Source organism: Quercus suber, unplaced genomic scaffold, assembly GCF_002906115.3.
Source record: "Quercus suber isolate HL8 unplaced genomic scaffold, Cork oak 2.0 scaffold_367, whole genome shotgun sequence".
Classification (NCBI taxonomy): Eukaryota; Viridiplantae; Streptophyta; class Magnoliopsida; order Fagales; family Fagaceae; genus Quercus; species Quercus suber.
In genome coordinates, this window is record NW_027069819.1 from 4158 (window position 1) to 25269 (window position 21112).

At 31.9% G+C, this 21112-nt stretch overlaps 1 protein-coding gene and 1 pseudogene across 1 annotated transcript; both read left to right on the plus strand.

The window, feature by feature from the left end:
- Positions 1 to 2823: 2823 nt before the first annotated feature.
- On the plus strand, positions 2824 to 5540 carry LOC111988365 (metal transporter Nramp6.1-like). The gene is given in 8 exon segments (XM_065760429.1): positions 2824 to 3000; positions 3125 to 3194; positions 3741 to 3914; positions 4109 to 4213; positions 4333 to 4369; positions 4372 to 4463; positions 4570 to 4665; positions 5199 to 5540. Coding segments are annotated over 8 exon segments (1056 nt in total). The 5' UTR covers positions 2824 to 2860.
- Positions 5541 to 6322: 782 nt separating this feature from the next.
- LOC112019728 (metal transporter Nramp6.1-like) overlaps positions 6323 to 21112 on the plus strand; it is a 30533-nt pseudogene continuing 15743 nt past the window's right edge.

Below are 21112 nucleotides of genomic sequence, written 5' to 3' on the forward strand. Positions count from 1 at the left end.
CTTGTAACAGTTAGGACAAATGTGTCCAAACTTTCCACAAAAATGACAAACCCAAACAAGCTTACCATGTATCTTGTCCTTAGAAGGGATAGACTCCTTAGGTTTGGACTCTTTTAGATCAACCCTAATCTTCCTAGGAGGTGTGACCTTTACAGGTTTAGCAGTCTCACTCACAGCCTCACTCACAGGGGGTTCAGAGGACGAAGAAGGAACAAAGTTTGTGGAATTGGGTGCAAACACAGAGATGCTTTCAACAAAACCTAATCCAGATTTGTCAAAAGAAGCCTTTTGAACACTCAGCATTTGATTAAGTTTAGAACTAGTAGATCTAGCAACAGATAAATCATGTTCCAAAGATTTAACTTTATCAAGTAAAAGCATATTCTTAGTTTTCACATTGTTCAAAAGTTCATTAGCATCAAACAATTTAACAAGCAAATTTTTCTTATCAAGCTCAGAGATGCAATTTTCTTTAAGCCTAATTCAACATTCATGGCATCCTTTGCAACAACTTTGCAAAGTTTATTGTAAACTTCTTGAAGATCTGCATCCTCAGAGAGTTCCCCATCATAAGGGTTCTCTTCAACAGACACACTTTCATTGACTACAGCAGTAGCAGTGAAAGCAATGAAGTTTTCATCCTCGTCACATCCAAACTCATCATCAGAAACTTCATTATCACTAAGGGTTATAGCCATAGCCTTCCCCTTAGACCTCAAGTATGTAGGACATTTAGATTTTATGTGACCATATCCTTGACATCCAAAACACTAAGGACCCAAAAAATTATTTGAAGATTGACCAACTTTTTCTCTAGAATTTTCATTATTGTTAACCTTAGTGGGATCATTCTTCCTAAAGTTTCTTGGTTCAGTAATGTTTGTACCTCTTGCCTTTCTGTTACTATTCCTAAGAAAGTTTCTAAAGTTCTTGGCATGGTAAGCAATCTCTGTAGCAAAGAGCTCATCATCAAATCCACCAACCTCAACATCATCAACTGACTTAAGAGCCATTGACTTGGATTTGCTAGTTTTGGGTAGGTCCAACTCATAGGACTGAAGAAATCCTATAAGTTCATTAACAGGAATGAAGTCCACATCCTTACTTTCAGTTATGGCAATCACTTTGGGTTTAAAATCTTCAGTTACAGATCTAAGAATTTTCCTAACAATTTTAGGTTGATCATAGATTTCACCCAAGTTGTATGCAGAATTAACAATGTCATTATGTTTAGCATAAAATTCATCAAAGTATTCATCATTAGACATCCTAATGCTCTCAAACTTAGAAGTTAATTGCTGCAACTTATTTATTTTGACAGCCTTTGTGCCTTCATGCATAGTCTAGAGGATTTTCCAAGCAATGTGAGCCACCTTTACATTTACATTAGAGATTCTCTTAAATTCCTCCATAGAAATAGCATTAAAGATGGCATTCATAGCTTTGCTATTGAACCCAGCTGCTTCTTTTTAAGAATTTTGCCACTCACTCACAAGAGTAGTGGGCTTCTCCCATCCATACTCAACGGAGTTCCAGACTCTCTCATCAATAGATTTCAGGAATGTTTTCATCATTACTTTCCAATAAGCATAATTATTCCCATCAAAATGGGGAGGAATAACTAGAGAGTGTCCATATTCCATGACAACAGGGGTTAAGGATCATCTCAGAGATCAAAAGATCTAAAACAAAAGAGCTACCTGCTCTAATACCACTTGTATGTTTTTAAACCCCTTAAAACACAACCGATTAACCTAGTAAATTAGCCAAGTGATTACTTAGTCCAAATTTCAGATCTAGGTTATCACAAAGATATGATCACCCAGGAAAACCAAATCGGTAAAAAACTTTGGGAGGATTTGACCTAGCTATGCTCAAGGTAAACTTGAATCCACTATAGAAAGAATTGAAGTTTTACAATAAAACTTAGACCACTAACATCTTATTGCTACCCACCAGTAAAAACTTACTAACACGACCACGTGCAAGCTTCGAGACCATAGACTCCATCTTTCTTGGATTTTCCAGCAAGTACAAGCACACCCGCTTGTGTATCTTTAAGCTCTTTAGTGCATCAACTGAATGATCATCAAGTTCTTAAAGAAATCTCCTCCTTGATAATCCTAAGCTTATGTGAAGGAAAGCTCCTCACAAATCTCACAAGAGATTCACACAAACAGCAATATGTGCAACCTCTAAAATGTGGCTAGGGTTTGCCTTATATACCTAGGGCAAAAACATAAAACCCTAAACGTTTTAAGAGTTAGTGCTGAGTTGGAATTATGCAGCAAAAACGCATTCTGCCCAAGATTTAGTTGATCGAGCCTAAGCTTCGATCAATCGATCCAGGCCGAAATACATAATAACCACTGCATCAGCTCAATTCCAACTTTACATAAAAGAACCAACTTTGAGCAAGTCTATACAAGACTAATCAACTTGTTTTGATCATGTTTTGCCAACAATACACATTAGAGTTCTAAATACATGAAATCCTAAGTCTTTAGAACCTAACACTTACTTTGTAGGAGAGGTAGATAAAAAGTTTCTCTTGTATTTCACTTTATTTTATGCTCCACCTAAAAACAAAATCAAACAAGTTATATATATAATTGGTGAAATATAAATTGAAACACTAAAAATCAAGGCCAACTTGATATTGGGATAATTTATCTTAAAAGAATAAAACCATTGCAAAATTGGGAGCTTTAGGCCTAGGTCTTAAGAGTTATGCATGCTACTCCTCGGAGTTCAAAACATTGAATTTCATGTTGCTTCCCGTTTTCCACTATAGTTTAAAACATTTCTGGTGGGGTAGGTTAGGAAGCTGGAATTGCTGATAACAATACTGGTCTTCATAATGGCTGCATGTTTCTTTGGAGAAATGGGTTATGTAAAGCCTCCAGCAGTTGCTGTGCTAAAGGGAATGTTTATACCCAAGCTCAGTGGCCAAGGAGCCACCGGGGATGCCATAGCACTTTTGGGTGCCCTTGTCATGCCGTACGTTATTTACTACTTCATTAAATATTTATCATTTCATTATTTCATAACTATTTCTTTTCTTCCTTCTAATAATTAATTTGTGTTATACCTTATTATTTATTCCATTTCTTCTGATCAATAGGCACAATCTCTTTCTCCACTCGGCTCTTGTGCTATCTAGGAAAATACCAAATTCTGTCCATGGTATCAATGTAAGAACCTAGTGCTTGCAAATTGCCCCTTTTAATTTTATTCAAAATTCAATTTAGTATATAGCTTTTGATTTATTCAATTTACCCCAATAACATCCATTCATTTTCAATGTAATCCTTTCGTTAGGATGGTAGCCAGTTACATGTCCCAAAACAATGAAATTTTGGTTTTTTTTTTTTTTTTTATTTTTTATTTTAATTTATAAATTGACCAACATCGTTTTTAAGACACCAACAGCATTCTTTGACGAAATTAGAGGAAAACTACATTGAATCAAAGTATAAATTTTTTTACTATATGAATATTTAGAAGTTACAAGATTGAATTGAATTTTAACAAATTAAAAGATGTAATCTGTAATTTAATCAAAAAAACAAATTATATACAAATGAGCTCCAAACTCCAGTAATTATCATAATCTAGATGGTAAAACTAGTTTAATTTATTAAATTGAGAGGACAGATAAATGCTTTCTTTATTTTCCAAAATAATTGCTTTTTGCTAATGGTCAAAATGCTTGTGTTCTGCCTGTGTGCTATATCAAGGATGCATGTCGATATTTCCTAATAGAGAGCGGATTCGCATTGTTTGTTGCATTTCTCATCAATGTTGCAATTGTCTCTGTATCGGGCACTGTTTGCTCAGCCAATAACATCTCAAATGAGACTGCAAATCAATGCAATGATCTTAACCTCAACTCAGCCTCCTTCCTTCTCAAGGTTCAAATTTATATATATGAAATTATTTTACATTAGAATAATGGTTAAATAATTAAATTTACAATTTTTTTTTAATTTAAAATTTTGGGACAAATAGTAGTCTATCAATTTGAATGCAATTAGAATGTTTATGCACAAGGTCTAACATAATTTTTTATTTTTTTATTTATAATTTTATTGATTTATGTGTGTAGAATGTATTGGGTCGGTCAAGCTCAACCATTTATGCCATTGCATTACTAGCCTCAGGGCAAAGCTCCACCATCACAGGCACTTATGCAGGGCAATTCATCATGCAGGTCTTGAAAATTAAACATACAACATGCTCACACAAACGTATATGTTTATATCATGTGAAGCTACCCTAATTAATTGGGATTAAATTTTAATTAATTTAAGTATGGTGTGGCTTTTATAGGGTTTCTTGGATCTTAAGATGAAAAAATGGATTAGAAACCTGTGACAAGGTGCATTGCCATTACACCTAGTCTTATTGTTTCCATTATTGGAGGATCTAATGGTGCAGCCCGATTTATCATCATCGCATCAGTTTGTAACTTGTGATCTCTGTTTTTTTTTTTTTTTTTTTTTTTTTTAAACATTGATACCTATATTCAAACATAGGATAAAAATTTAATGGGTTTTTGCTTTGCAGATGATACTTTCATTTGAGCTTCCATTTGCTCTAATCCCCCTCCTAAAATTCAGTAGCAGTGCCACCAAGATGGGACCACACAAGAATTCAATATATGTACGTTGTTTACTTACTTTTGTTTCTTTTTCTATTTTGGGTGGAGTTTGTGTCCGTATCCTAACGTGTCCAGTGGCAACTAGCCACTAGACACAAACCAGTCCCTTCTACTTTTGCTTTTAGATGACTAATTGAGGTACAATAATTATAGTGGGTCTTGATGACTAGAGTGATAGGCTGAATTTATAAAGCTCATAAGTGCAATTAATACATATATTTTAGATTCATCAATTAAATTCAATTATATGACTACATTGCTCAATATAGTATAAACAAAATTAATGACAGTTAAATTTAACTAGATGGTTTATTAATCAATACAGTGACATGATTGAATTTAATTGAAAAACATAATTTAAAACATCTAGGTAAGCATATCTAAGTTTAAAAGAATGAAATTAGATGGTAAAAGCAAGCAAAGCATTAAAGAAAACAACTACATTTTTGTTTCTCTTACACACTAAAGAAGAAAGAAAGAAAGAGTGAGGCAAACATCCTTCAATTATCTAAGCATCGAACAATTATGCCTGTAGGTTATTGTGATCTCGTGGATCCTAGGGATGGGAATCATTGGCATCAACATCTACTACCTGAGCACAGGCTTTGTCGGTTGGCTAATTCACAACAATTTACCAAAGGTTGCAAATGTGTTCGTTGGGCTCCTAGTGTTTCCCTTAATGCTCATCTATATCTTAGCAGTCATCTATCTTACCTTCCGAAAGAACACTGTTGTAACATTTGTTGAGCCTGTAAAGCATGACCACCTAGTAGCCCAAAACAACATGGAACACGGGCTAGGCAATTCTTGTGAGGTGGGCAAGTTGGATCACATTTCTTACAGAGAAGATTTTGCTGATATCCCACTACCAGAGTGAAGGGTTTTTTTCTAGATCAAATGCAACAACAGCCAAGCCGAGGTATATCATTAGTGGTATGGAGCTCCAAGTTGAATGTGACTTGAACTTTCTTCGAGTTCATCTAAGGCTTTCCTCCTATGGAAATTGTATGTAATTTCGAACCACCTATTGTAGTTTCCATTATTTAATTGTAAGTTTATGTTGAACCTTTTAGTTTGACTTTAAAAAACTTCGAATTTTCATAATAGCTATTTAGTCTCATGATAAATCATTGATAAACTTAAGTCTCCTTGTGATATAGGAGAATGAGGAGAGAAAATGGGAGAAATTTTAGAGATTTGATTTCAATAAGTCAGTCAACAAAATTAAAAAAGGAAATATTTGGTTTGTTAGTTGGTTCCAATTTGAACCTACTACCTGAGATTACTTTTTTGTACTAATAATAACAACCAGTAACAACTTACCGCTTAAGATTTGTTGTGAAAATGTTATAAAAATGTTGTGAACATAGCATTTCTAAAAAAATATAAAAAAGGTGAAAGTTCAATTTAAAAAAATATGACAACCCTGAAAACCCAATCTGAAACTTTCCTATCCTGAAAAGAATTCAACTTTCTAATTAACCAAACAGAGACTTGTCTCCCAACCCTCTCCTCAAGTTAGAGCATGAATTGCAAACTTGTAATCGGGGTGACAAAATTGATCTTTGCCAAGAGGCTTAGTGTAGAAGCCAGCAATACGAGAAGTTCGCATTAATCTAGCTTCAATCTTTCATAAATAAGGTGACAATCTAGTTCAATATGTTCTGTTTGCTAGCGGATGATGATGAGATTAACAAGAATATGGAGTACTACTTTGTTGTCACAATAAAGTCTCATATGGCCATTATGGTTGATGCCAAGGTCCCTGAGAAGCTACTGAAGCAAAATGAGTTCACATGTGGAGGTCATGACATAATATTCGGCTTAAGCAGAGGAGACACTAGTTTACTTCTTGAACTTCCAAGAGATGGGGCTATTACCCAAAAAACTCCAATAGTTGTGACAAATTTACCAAGTAGTTGGACAAGTACGTAATCAACTAGATCTGTTTCGAACACTAATTTGATAGTATAATTTGCTTTGGGAAAAAATAATTCCTATTTCAAACTTAAGCTTTCTTGACTGATCCATTTTAACATTTTCCGCCCTTTTCGCTTCTAGCACATAAATGGATCACCAAAAGTAATTGAATCATAAAATTAAGAACTTGTATAATGTTCTCTCTCTCTCTCTCTCTCTTCTTTTTAATTTTTTTAGAAAAACCTGACCTAGAGCTAGAATCATATACAAGTTAAAGCATTGGATGATTGAGAGTAGGTTGTGCATTCTCTAAAGAGTTGAACATGACATTTGAAAGTAGATAACTGCTGTATAGAAAATTTGAAATGAATGATTGACATCTAAATTTTACATTTTACCCCTTGAACTTAACCCCCCCCCCCCCTTTTTTTGGGGGGGGGGGGGTGTTATAGTTCAAGGGGTAAAATGTAAAATTTAGGTGTCGATCACACATTTCAAATTTTCTATACAGCAGTTACCTACTTCAAATGTCATGTTCAACTCTTCAGGGAATGCACAACCTACTCTCAATCAACCAATGCTTTGACTTGTATATGGTTCTAGCTCTAGGTTAGGTTTTGTTTAAAAAAAAATTAAAAAGAAAAAAAGGAAGGAGAGAGAGAGAGAGAGAACATTATACAAGTTCTAACCACACATTACATTATTTACAAAATATCTCGCTTTATATAATAATTGAATGTAAAATGCATTATATTTCCTAAAAAAAAAATGTATAAAATTTAAAACACTTTCAAATAACAAATTTTAACCACACATTACATTATTTACAAAATATCTCACTTTATATAATAATTGAATATAAAATACATTATATTTCCTGAAAAAATTTATAAAATTTAAAACACTTTCAAATAACAAATATAGATAGATTAATTTAGAAAATATAATATATTGTATCAAATACTTTTCTAGAAAATAATCGCGTCATTTTAAAAAAGGATTGAGACTAACACTTATAAATGTCATCTATTATTTTCATTTTTCACTAAACAAAAAAGAAAATTAAATCATCTAATTTTTTTGCACATCACGTGAGTCTACGATTAGTTAAAATATAATATAGTAGATGAAACAATATTGGAAGACGTAACAAAGAGTATCACATTACATGCTTTTACGAGCATATGCCAAAGTAGTTCACATGAGCAAGCTCTTTGATTTTGTTCTGATGTGAGGTTAGGAATGAATTCTTGAGTGAATAATCCAAATATTGAAGTTTTATGTCTCCTAGTAAAAAAGTTCAAATAAAATTCTAAAATAAAAGAAATAAGCAAGAATTACAAGGCACATAGATAATAAAACATCTTATGAAGACATATCACAATCATTTTTGTTGTAAACTATAAGAATAACACTTTTTCACTGTTAATTATATTTCATTTTACACTTATTACCTAAACTACAAGAATGCACGATTTCANAAGGAGTTATAAGCATTTACTACTTAATCCCCTGCCTTTTGTTTTGAAATTAAGTTTAACAAAATTTAGCATTAAAAGACCAATTTACCCTCTATTGTCTGTGTTTTAGAGTGAAGGGTAAATTGGTCTTTTAATGCTACATTCCGTTAGATTTAACTGATAATGAGACACGTGTTACATGAGTTTTAGTTTAGAGAGTTAAATTGTGTATTCTTGTAGTTTAGAGGATAAATATAAAATGAGATATAATTAATGGTGAAAAAGTGTAATTCTTATAGTTTACAACAAAAATGATTGTGAAAACATCTTTCATAAGTTGTTTTATTATCTATGTGCCCTGTAATTCTTGCTTATTTCTTTTATTTTAGATTTTATTTGAGCTTTCTACTAGGAGACATAAAACTTCAATATTTGGATTTTTCACTCAAGAATTCATGCCAAACCTCAAATCAGAACAAAATTAAAGACCTTGCTCATGTGAACTACTTTGGCATTTGCTCATAAAAGCATGTAATGTGATACTCTTTCGTACGTCTTCCAATATCGTTTCATCTACTATATTTTATTTTAACTAATCCCAGACCCACATGATGTGCGGAAAAATTAGATGATTTGTTTTTTTGTTTAGTGAAAAATGAAAATAATAGATGATATTTATAAATGTTAGTCACAACCCCTTCTTAAAATGGTGTGATTATTTTCTAACAAAGTATCTAATACAATATATTAGATTTTCTAAATTAATCTATCTATATTTGTTATTAGTATTATGCCCGTGTGATGCATGGCTTAATCAAGAATCATGTGTAAATTAATAAAAAAAATATTTTAATTAAAATTAAATCATATTCTACATAATAAAAGTTGGGCTTAGAAGTCGTGGTTGCACCATGTTATCTTTTACTCTATTTTTTTAATAAATAAAGTTACCTTTTACTTTAAGTTATATAATGAATGCATATTGTGTAAAATTAAGTTTTTATATAAAAAAATTCATATATAAGTCCAAAATTATTTGAATAGAATATGGTAAATAACTATGCAACTGATATGAAAAAGAGATGCCTAAAAAAATATAAAGGGAGTTTGCATAATTAAAGCACATATTTATATTAAAAAGCTTGAATTTAATAATTTTAAAAAATAATTGAAAGCATATTTAAGTGGTAACCTTAATGTAACAGTTAAGTATGAACAATCTAAATTACTAAACATTAAAAGATAAAAGTAGATAAACTTACATTAGAATTGAATTTTTGTCTTCGAAAGCGAGGGAGGAGTCATTGAATTACACCCATCAAAACCAAATGTGTAAATATAAACTTCAAGAAATGTTTTTGAGAAAAACTCAATACCAAGAGTATTGTTTGATCAAGTGTTTCAAAACCTCAAGGAAACTCCCTTAAAAAAAAAGATGAATTATAAAATAAAATAAATAAAAATAAAACAAAATTGGGAATTTATTTTTCGAAGCAAAGAGGGATTGAATTTGAGAGAAAAACAAAAAACAACTATGAAATAACCCTAAAAAATGATAGATACTTGGACGTTCAAAATATTAATAAATAAAAAATCATGAATTTGGCCTTATTATTTATTGTCATGCCAATTGGGTCTTAGCTACATATTTTACTCCTAAATTGTAATGATCAAAGAAGTAAAATTCACCAAAAATTTTGGGGAAAAAAAAAACATGAGATATGACAAACTTATTATAGGAAAAAAAAAGAAAAAAACCTTGTATTTTAAGCTTCACATGCTTGGTTTCATAGAACCCTTTATGAATCTGCAAAATTAAATATTTATGAATCTCAATAAATCAAATGATGAACAAATTAATTAATTAATTAATTATATATATATATATATATATGAAACTTTTGGTTTTAGTTAGAATTTTAGTTGAAACAGAATTTTATATCTTTTAAAGCTTAGCTAATAGAGTTTATTTTCAAGATAATTATATTGAATATAAGAGTGTAATTTTGATTAATTTTTCTTTCTTTAACGTACAACCATTCTTTTTATCTCCAAATGAAAAAAAAAAAAAAATCTCTTGGGTATATCCAAAAAATCTCCTAGCCATGTAACCGTGTGAATACATCTCCCGAATTAAAAAAAAAGTAAAATCAATTCTAGTTAAACTCTGTCTCAAACTCAAACTCTTAAAAATTAAACTTCCCATTGTGTTACAAATATTTGAAGTTAAAAAAAAAAAAAAAAAAAAAAAGAGTTGATATCAACATCAAGCTTTTGTATCTATCCAAAAATAAATAGAGTAAAATTTGATGAGAAAAATTAAATTTTTTGTATCTATCCAAAGATTGGTAGATGAAAAGTTGATAAAAACAATATATTTGTAATCAAATTAAGATTTTTATTAACTTAAAAATTATAAAGAGAAGAAGATAAACACAAAAAAATTATATCTATTTTTTTTTTTAAATTCTGCAATTTGATGCAGCCATTTGGTGCAACCACAGCTTCTAAGTCTAACTTTTATTATATAGTATATGATTTGAAAGTGTTTTAAATTTTATAAAAAAAAAATTCAAGGAAATATAATGCATTTTACATTCAATTATTATATAAAACGAGATATTTTGTAAATAATGTAATGTGTGATTGGAATTTATTTTTAGTACTACTTACAAATAATTCATCCCCTATACATTTTGAATGACCTAAAGAGAAAGCAAATATCAATAAATCCATCACTCATAAAAAAAAAAAATACAAAACTGTAATAACATAAGAAAAATATAATTTTATAAAAACCTACTAACATTATGCTGTGAAGAGAAGGTAACCTAATTATCGATGAAGCGACTCCTCTTTCTACATAAACCTTTCTTCTCAAAGCATTACTGAGGTGGACTGAATGGACCAAAAATAAATTGAATATTACGAAAGGGACCAAAATGGACTGAACTTGATGGAATGGACCAAAGTAGACCATATAGACCGAAATACAATGTTGCTATGACTTAATAAGAGTGTAGTAATAATAAATTCTACATTTCAACTTGTACATATTATATAGACAGGACGTGCTCCTTGTTAGACTCAATGCCTCACATAGACCAAGCCTCATGGAATTCCATTATTTTTGGTTCTTTACTGTTGCCGCACTTTTGGTTTTAGTTGATTACTTATGAAATAACATGTACTGCTTTTATTGGTTCCATGCTATTTTAAAATGCAAGTTTGATGGTCTGTGATGTGTAAACTTCAAGTTTTTTCGCAGTGTGTTTGTTCATTGTCATGGACATGGCACAATGAGATATGTTGTCGCCTATTCTCTACTCTTTAGTTGTCAGTTTGTAGATAAGTGTTCGCGTAAAATAATCTGCAAGTGCATAAAATAGTAACAAGTAGTAAAGTGTTTTTAGAAAACGAATGTCGAACCCACAGGGATTAACTATGTTATTGAATACCGAAATTCACTAAATTAATTACTATTTGGAAAATCAAAAATAAATGGATAGTTCTACTTTCTGAATAAAATTAAACTATTTAATAAAAATAAATCTATGAATAAAAAGAATTAACAAAGCGTAAAAATCTAACAGTGTAAAAAAAATGATAAGAATGGATCTAGAGCAGTTGATTTCACCTAACAAATCCCATACAATCTACTTCCTAATTATTAGATTCTAATAATCTCCCATTGATGATTAAAAATTCCTTAACTATTCAATATCTTCTCTCGAATAATATCAAAAATATCTTCAGCTAACAATTCCATATCTCTATGCAAATTTAATTAACTGGAGACTCATTACGTACTTTGAATTTTCTGAAAAATCACACTAATCTCGGTAAAGCATCTCTACTTTCGCTCAACTAATGGTGTTTAATTCTAGAACTAAAATAACAAATCACCTCTCGGTCTCATTGTAATTCAATTGATTAAACAATAATTCGTAAAATAAAAAATAGTAAGCATTAAAAATAAGAATTAAACACTCAATCATGAAAATATTAAAAATAAAATAACTCAAAATATAAATTGTGTGTTCATTGCTAGACTACATCAACACTCTAGATCAAAAATAAAATTTAGTTCATAATAAAATTGAAAAGAAAACAAATAAAACTTATGTTTTTCATCTGAATTGGTTGATCAACATGAAACTCTCGCCTTTATCCTCATATACTCCTCCTCAGAAAGACTCCCAAAAAAATATTCTTCACTACAACCGAGCAATTAAATAGGTCAAGAAATCTTATTACAAGTTGAATTCTCGTTTGGAGAAAATCACAGATTTTTAGGCTTCAATTTACCGACGATTTTGGTCCACTTAACTTCAGAATTCGGGCTCTTGGTAAACTACAAAGTTGTAGCCCTTTAAGTTAACTCTCCAGCCCAACTTGAATCATCTTAATTGGACAACTGAGTCGAAAGTTATGCCAAAAATACTAACTGATGTGCAGACTGAAATCCTAATCCGAATTGGACTTAAATTTAATTGGGTCTTCAAGTCAACCGATTTACATCCACAAGATGTGGATTAATCTGAAATCTTCTCAATCCTTCAAAGCACAGATGAATAGATATAAAAAATCAAATCAAATAAAAAAAAAATAAAGGAAAACTAACAATTTTAATAAATAAGAGGATAATAAAAATCATGTAAAAATTACACTTATCAATAAGTTCAACCCTCTGAACAGTTTGAAAACAGAAAACAGGACTAGATGATGTTGAATATCATTACATTTTACAATGAAATCTTTATATCCCTGCTGTAAAAAGCCTCTGCTGGTTGAGTTTGGCCCTGCTGGAACAACTACGAAAACTAACCGAGTTCCTGTAATGGGTATGATTCTGTAACAAATTTATATTTAATTGTCAAACACTTTTTTTTTTTTTTTTCTTGGTGTCCTTAGCAATTGCCATCCTGATAGCCATTGCCTAACATGCCTCTTTTGTCTTTCCTGGCTGATTAGCTCCATGTCCTGGGTCACCTAAAATATTTCCTTTTCCAAGTCTCCCTAATATATGTCTCCGAAGAAAGTATCAGTAGCACACAATGATCATCAAAGGTACTGGTTTGTTTATTTACGTGATATAAATATGTGCTTTGCTCCTTTGTCTTCCTTTACAAATTAGTTAACCTCACATGTTAATAAGCCCACTGTTGCAAAGGACATCAAGCATTTGGAGATGAGTATAATTCTTCATGCGTTATGTGAAGTTGTTTTAGATATATATTTGACATATGCTTGACTCTTCAATTTAGTAAACATACATGCAGGTTTTTTTTTTTTTTTTTTGGAAAAACCAGACCACAAGCCTGGGAATTTATTCAAAAAACGAAATCAATGAACATCACGAAACAAAAGAGGAGCAATGTCAGCAGGAAGGTCTCCCAACCAAACCTGCAAGCCCACAACAGAACTAGCTTTCCTAGCTAAAGCATTAGCAACAGAAGCTACAGGTTTTAAATTTGACTATACATGTAATTCTTTTAAAATTTCAATTTGTTGAAACTTAGAAGCTGGATTTCCCGTCCCCTTAAAAGGTGATTTTGTTTCACTTTATTTTGGTGTGAGAATTCATACCAATTTTCATATATATATATATATATATATATTTTCTAAACTATATATAACATGCATCCACATGCATGTCCACGCGGATGAACAGCCATATGTACTATTATACCTATATATTTTGCTTAAAGATTTAATTTCTACAATAGAAAGATGATTAAATGGACATAACACAAACAAATATAATTTATAATTAACTGTTGAGGGGTGCGTAGATCTGTATGAATCGGTGGCATGATTGGAAATAAAATCAACTGCTTTTTATGTAGAAATTTCCCTTCATCTATTATTTTATAGATGGACAAATAAATTTGTAGGTTAGGCATGGAGATATATTTGTAGAAGTTGAGGTTGTGAGATTCCACTTCTTGGACTCAAATGTTGGTGTTTTTGAGATTTTTTAAACTGGACTTTTCAGTGAATGTTGAGGTTCATGTTCATAGAGTTTAGTTGGTATGTTTTTCTCTTGGTTGTTGATTGATTTCATATTTAACTCTTCACATTTTTTTTTTTTTGGGGTAGTTGATCAAAGTCTTCATGGTAAGGAATTGTTATGGGTTTGGGCATGCTTGATGACATATTTGATTGTTATTTGACTACCTAAACATTGGGAGACATTTCTTTTTCACATTCATCAATATAATTTTAGGGGAATTTTTCTTTTACATTTTACAGTACAATGTAAAAAGTGTACAACATTTACCACATTTTATGTGTTTGCAGTGTATGTTAATTACATTGTAAGTATAATGATAACATATAAATGTCATAATCTTTATCTTTCTCGATTAATTGTGATGATGATACTTTGACTAAACAAAAAAGAATTTGAGGAAATTAAATTTTATCACTCTAAACTATACTTTCATTTACACTTATTACATGAATTTTCAAAATACACGATTACCATCCTAAGCTATAATCTATGTTTCACTTCACCTCTTATTGTTAATTAGGCTGTTAATTTGAATGAAAATGCAGGTCACTTGCAACTTACATGCCATTTGCATACGTGAGTCATGACACCACATGGAAAGAACAAATTACCCCTCTTCAATCCTTTGAACAAAACCATTTAACAAATTTAACTATTATGGTCCCACATTATAACCTTTGTTTTAAGGGATTGAAGAGGGATAATTTGGTCTTTTCATGCAGTGGCAGTGGCAGCTCTAGAAATTTTTTCAAGATGGTCATTAAGAAACTTAAATTATACAAATTCTAATAAAAAAAGAACTTCATGTATTGATAAAATAAATAAATAAATAACACACACATACACAAGCAAATACATAAAGTCTTACAATTTCTTTTTACGAGTTTTCTTATTTTCAAATTGTTGCTTAACAATTTCATTATCAATGCTACAAGCTATATATTTTTCAAAATTTTAGTTCAATACAATTTTTATTGGACTTTTTCTTTTTGTTTGTAAGGGCCTAATATATTATTAAGATAACCAAAGTTTAAGAACAAAATTTGGCTACAAACTGAATGTTCAAAATGTGTGTAAAACACCCTTGAACGTTTAGACCCCAAATTACAAAAAAATCAATTCAAACTTATTATCAAACAATTAATGTGCGGGACATGAACATAAACCAAACAAAGAATTGATAAACAATCTAAGTCAAATATAATCACATCCACAACATAAAATAAATGGCAAAAATAAAGGACGAGAGATGCAAACATAAGGACAACACTCGATGTGTTATCGAAGAGGAAACCGAAGCTCTCGGCGTAAAACCTCTCCGCCACCCTCCAAGCGGTCAATAATCCACTAGAAAATGTAGTTGGGATACGTGAACAACAATAGACTCTCCAAGCCTAATCTACCCAGATACCTAAGCTCTCCAAGCTTCTTGCTCCAACGAGGTTGCATCGAACCTTTTTCTTTTTTAGTTTACTGGATTCCGCTATAACCCATAGCATCAACCAATTACCATTGGTCCCTTCCAAACTGCTTCCCTTAGCACCAAATGAACCTTCTCACAGACGTGGGTGTGATGAGAAAATGATTTGGTCAAGAACCTCTCAAGGATGTATCAATGGAAAGGAAGAGAGTAGAGGAATTTGAGGAGTTTCTTAGTGAAAATTGGGGATGAGGCAATCTTATTTTTCTCTAGGGCTTCTCTCACAAAATTCTCTCTGGAAACTTTCTACATTTCGTGGGTATAAGGGTCTATATATAGTGGTGTGTGTTTGGAATACAAAGAGTCAATTTTTCCCAAACAGGGCTAGTTGGCAGCTTGGCCTCGCAACTGGTCTAAGTCACGAGTTCAAGTCGCAAGATAACGGCCTGGCCAACCTGGGACTTTTGTCGTGTAGTTACAGCTGGCGTGACCCTTCACTTCCCCACATGCTTCTCACGTGCACAGCATTTGGAGGCTTGCAAACCGCGAGGCAGTCGCGAGTCCTAGCCGTGAGTCCCTACTTCTTTGCACACAGATGAGCAATTCTTCACTCTCTTCACACACTACCCTACATGAATCCTACCTAAATACAGGATTACTAAGTGCTAAATTACAAACAAATTGGTACGGAATAAAGCTAACAAGATGGTTGTTAAATTTCAACCTTACACAAACTTAGTTGTTGTTAGGGTTTGTGCCCTAAAATCCAATTTATTGGCATGTCATGAATAATTAAGTTGTTTAATTGCATGAGACCATTTATGAACTAATGGGACATTATCTTAGTCCATGAGATGCATAGTATGTGATTTATGTGAAAAGTCACAGAAAGATATAAATCACAAGTTCTTTGTAAACTCAGAATTTTAGTTCGTAGTCGGTGATGAAATTGGGCATTTCATCTGCGAAGACTATAACATATCAACTAAGATGATTTGTCTTGATCATGGAAGTGGAGACTTCTAGTTGGTATGTTGATATGTTTTAAGAGTTAAGACATATTGAACTGGACCGCTGTGAGATTTATTATTCTTCTAATGACTGTCAAATGAATAATAAAGCTCACGACTTCTATTTACATCAACTCTAAATCCTGAGAGAATAATGGACCTGATCATGAGATGTAGGTTGCTTTGATATATCAGGAGTGAGATCTATAAGTTATGGTCAAAACCTCAGTATGTTGNAAATATTTGTAGTTTATCCAATGAACAATAACTCACTCCAAACAGCATATTTGGCAGCTCATTTCTAAACAAAAATTTACTTTCCTCCTTCAATTCTCAATCTCAATGCTACCGTTCTTTTCCTCCTCTATAGTGATGCCCCACATTGCCCAATGTTTCTTTCTTTTTAACAAAACTCTCATCTCAACAACCAAATAAAACCCCTCACAACTCAGACTCTGCAATAAAAAATCTATTTTATGAAAGATCGTTGTGAAGCATAATTTTTATACGAAATGTTCTTTTTTGGATATTTTTGTATATGTTCATAGAGAAATAGACATAGTTCGCAACATCTTCCAAATAAAAATTCCTAGCTACACCTATAATGGCATGTGTAAGGCTCATGTTACTCCTATGAGTAAAAAATTTATTATAGAGCGATCGTTTGAAAAAATATGAAACAATACACCAAAAATGTAATACAATGTCAATCCCATTCTTATAGAAATTATGATTACACTTAGGGTCCGTTTGGATATTTCTTATTTTGCTGAAAATTAAAAACACTATAGCAAAATAATTTTTAAATATGTGAATAGTACCATGAGACCCATTTTTAATTAAAGTTTTGTTGAAAAAAGAGATTTGTAGGTCTCATGAACAACACATGAGACCCAATGACTCCAGTGAAAATTTTGCTAGTCAAAGAGGTAGTGGGTCCTGTGCACAGTGCACGGGACCTACTGACAGACACATTCCCATGTGAAATGTGCTTCTTAATAAAAAAGAAGAAAAAAAGGCAAACGCAGCATGACAGAAATGCAATCCAAACGCATACTTAGAATGGTTATTTTACGTGTACATATATCGATTTGAATACAACATTTTCATAGAACTTTTATGACCTAGAGGTACAATCCACTCTAAAAAAAATTCCAAAAAATGATAACCAACATCATCTTCAAAGAGTAAGTAACTGAGTTATATTCGAAATGAATGATGCCATTTGCTTCGATCAAAGCTCTTCATCAAACAATTGCAACCATTTAAAGTGAAGATTTTTTAAATGCAAAATCATAAACTACGAACCTTAAATGTCATCCCAAACTAAGTGGAACTTTATTTTGACTCTTGAGCAAAAAGTTTTTAAAAAACAAAAATTACTAAAAACGGCAAATTCACTTTTTATGGAGCTTTAATGGAGGAATTCACCAAAATTAAAGTGCACCTCATGGCAAAATGACGACTTTTACTCAGAAGATCATTTCCCTTCAACCATCCAAATTTTATCCAATTCTGACACCATCACCTCAATTATTTCTATTAGCACTCCTTGCTCTTGCACTATGATTTTAGGTGCCCTCATTACTCTAGGAAGGTTTGTGATGTTTGTTCTACATTAATTAAAAGTTCAATGTTATCTATAAAGTTGAATTTATTCAACTATGTGTTGTCTTTATTCAATGCCAAATTTGCTTATAATTTAGCATTTATAAATCATGTATTTAGGTGGGAATAATGTAAAGGTTATATGTAAGAGAGTGTGAAGATTTGATCAAGAGTGTGCAACAAGAAGGTGACTCGTGACTAGACTTGCGAGTGGAGACTCGCCAAAATGAAGCACACGTGTGAAACATGTAGGAAGATGAAGAGTCAGGACAGCTTGATTACTATAGGATAAAAAGTATAGTCTGGTAAATGGCAATTGGAACTCGTGACTCATCCCAGTTATGAAGTGACTCACCAGTGCACTCTGTTTTGCTGAAAAATTACTTTTCACATTCCATCTCATACCCTACTATAAATTCCCTTATATCCACGAAATGTATAGAGTTTAGAGAGCTTCCAAAGAGAATTTTGAGAGAGAAACCCTAGAGAAAAACAAGATTGTTTCATCCACAATCTGATACATTTGATTCTCCAAATTCCTCTACTCTCACCCTCTTCATTGTCATACCCATGAGAGGATTATAAACCAAATCCTTACCTCACCAAATTCAAAGTAGTGAAAAGGTTCTTGATGTTTAGGAAGTAGTTCAAGAGAGAACCAATTCATATTAGTTGATGTTATGGGCTTATTGCGGGATTCGGAAAGTTAGAAAGGACACGGTTTGGCGTAACTTTGTTGGAGTAAGAAACTTGAAGGGCTTAGTTGCATTAAGTAGATTAGGATTGGAGGGTCTATTGCTATTCATGTATCCCAACTGATTTTTTAGTAGATCATTTACCACTTGGAGGGCGGCGAAAAGGTTTTATGCCGAGTTCTTTGGTTTCCTCTTCGATAACACGTGTCGTTGTTATCTTGTATTTGCATCTCTCTTTCTCTTACTCTTAGCCTTTAATTTCTATTGGTTGTAATTAATTAATGGTTTAGAGTAGTTTGCTAATTTGGGTATTGCTTATATTTGATATTTCGCACATATATTGCTAAAAAGTTTTATGCCGAGTTCTTTGGTTTCCTCTTCGATAACACGTGTCGTTGTTATCTTGTATTTGCATCTCTCTTTCTCTTACTCTTAGCCTTTAATTTCTATTGGTTGTAATTAATTAATGGTTTAGAGTAGTTTGCTAATTTGGGTATTGCTTATATTTGATATTTCGCACATATATTGCTAAAAAGTTTTATGCCGAGTTCTTTGGTTTCCTCTTCGATAACACGTGTCGTTGTTATCTTGTATTTGCATCTCTCTTTCTCTTACTCTTAGCCTTTAATTTCTATTGGTTGTAATTAATTAATGGTTTAGAGTAGTTTGCTAATTTGGGTATTGCTTATATTTGATATTTCGCACATATATTGTTTGAATATAAGCTTGTTTTGGAAAATTTGTATTTGGGGGGTCTAAACATTTACAACTGTTTTATACACTGAGTGAGTTTTCATTATCACCTAAAAATAAATAAATTGATCTTATGTATCCCTACCAATGTAAAGTAATATGAGTTTACTACTAAGTACCCTTAGGGTATAAGTTAGTGAGCCATTTTAGAAAATTTATTTATGAAAAAGTGATTAATTGTTTTAACAGCTTTTTTAGTTTTCTATAAAATTTTCCTAAAATAGATAATTAATGTATGCCCTAAGGGCATACATTAATTGGAACCCAATTAATATTCATGAATCATATAAATGACTTAAGCATAACCTGATGCAGTAGGGTAATGCAAATGAGCGAATAGAATCATCCTAATTAAAGCTATTCATGAATGAAAGCTTGGCTAAAGTTCAAGCTCTTTGTTTTATTTAGAAATCAGTCTGTCTCATGATCAATGAATACAAATTTGAGTGTAACATGAGAGACATGTTCGCAAGCACTGATGATTGAAAATAACAGTATTAGTTAATTATAAAACTTGAGTTACTAACAACATCAAACAAATGGCTTTTTGTAAACCATATAATTTTCATCCAGGATATAAGAAAACAAAGTATTTAGCATTCCTCTCACAATAACCCATCATAAGATAAAACAAGTATAGATTAAAATAAGTCAAGAAATGAGAGAAGAACAAGAATTTTACAAACAATGAATTTAATTAAGAGCCAGGTTGCTCAGATTTCAGTGGTACACCTGATGAGGATGCACAACTCCTGTTTTTAAAGACACAGGTTGTTGGCCACCATGGAATCACTAACCAAGGCAATATCAACATCGTCAAATTTTAGGGCGCTTCTGAGCTAAGCTTCCAGGCAACGAAAAAGTAATCCTAGTGAGGACAGGGTCCATCAAACCTCAGAAGTCGAATCATATAGAAAAGCATACCCATTCACGCACTTGGTCGGAGTGGTCAGGTCTATTGAAGAGCTGTAATATGCATGAGTATTCTCTCCAACGCAAGCATATAGCTTTTGGAGCTATGAGATATTAAAGCATTAATTAAGCATCCATCTGCAGACATAATTCAAATTTATTTATTTTTCAAAATATGGAATCAAGCAAGTAGCCCAAGGATGCAGAGCTCCAAATTTTAGAACAAAGCATTTGCAAATTCAACTTATTTTGATGTCAACTCTATGCATTGAGATACAGTCGCCATATTATCACCATCAAATTCTTGGAATAATCATACTTTACAACCCGACACTATAACCTTGTTTAAACTTATTACCCTAGACTTTTAGAATGTATGATTATCACCCTAAACTATAACTAATGTTTCACTTTGCACAATACTGTCAATTGGGCTATTAACTTGAATGGAAAAGTATGTAATGTGCAACTCATATGGCCTCTGCATATGTGAAACCACATGCATAGGGGTGGCTTCACATTGAAGGCAATGTGGTCACAGGACCATCCTAACTTGAAAAAAATAATTATTATATATAAACTTCAAAAATTTTATGATTTTTCTATTCTTAAAAAAAAAAATTGTGACCACTCTAAATTTTTTTAGGCCCAATAT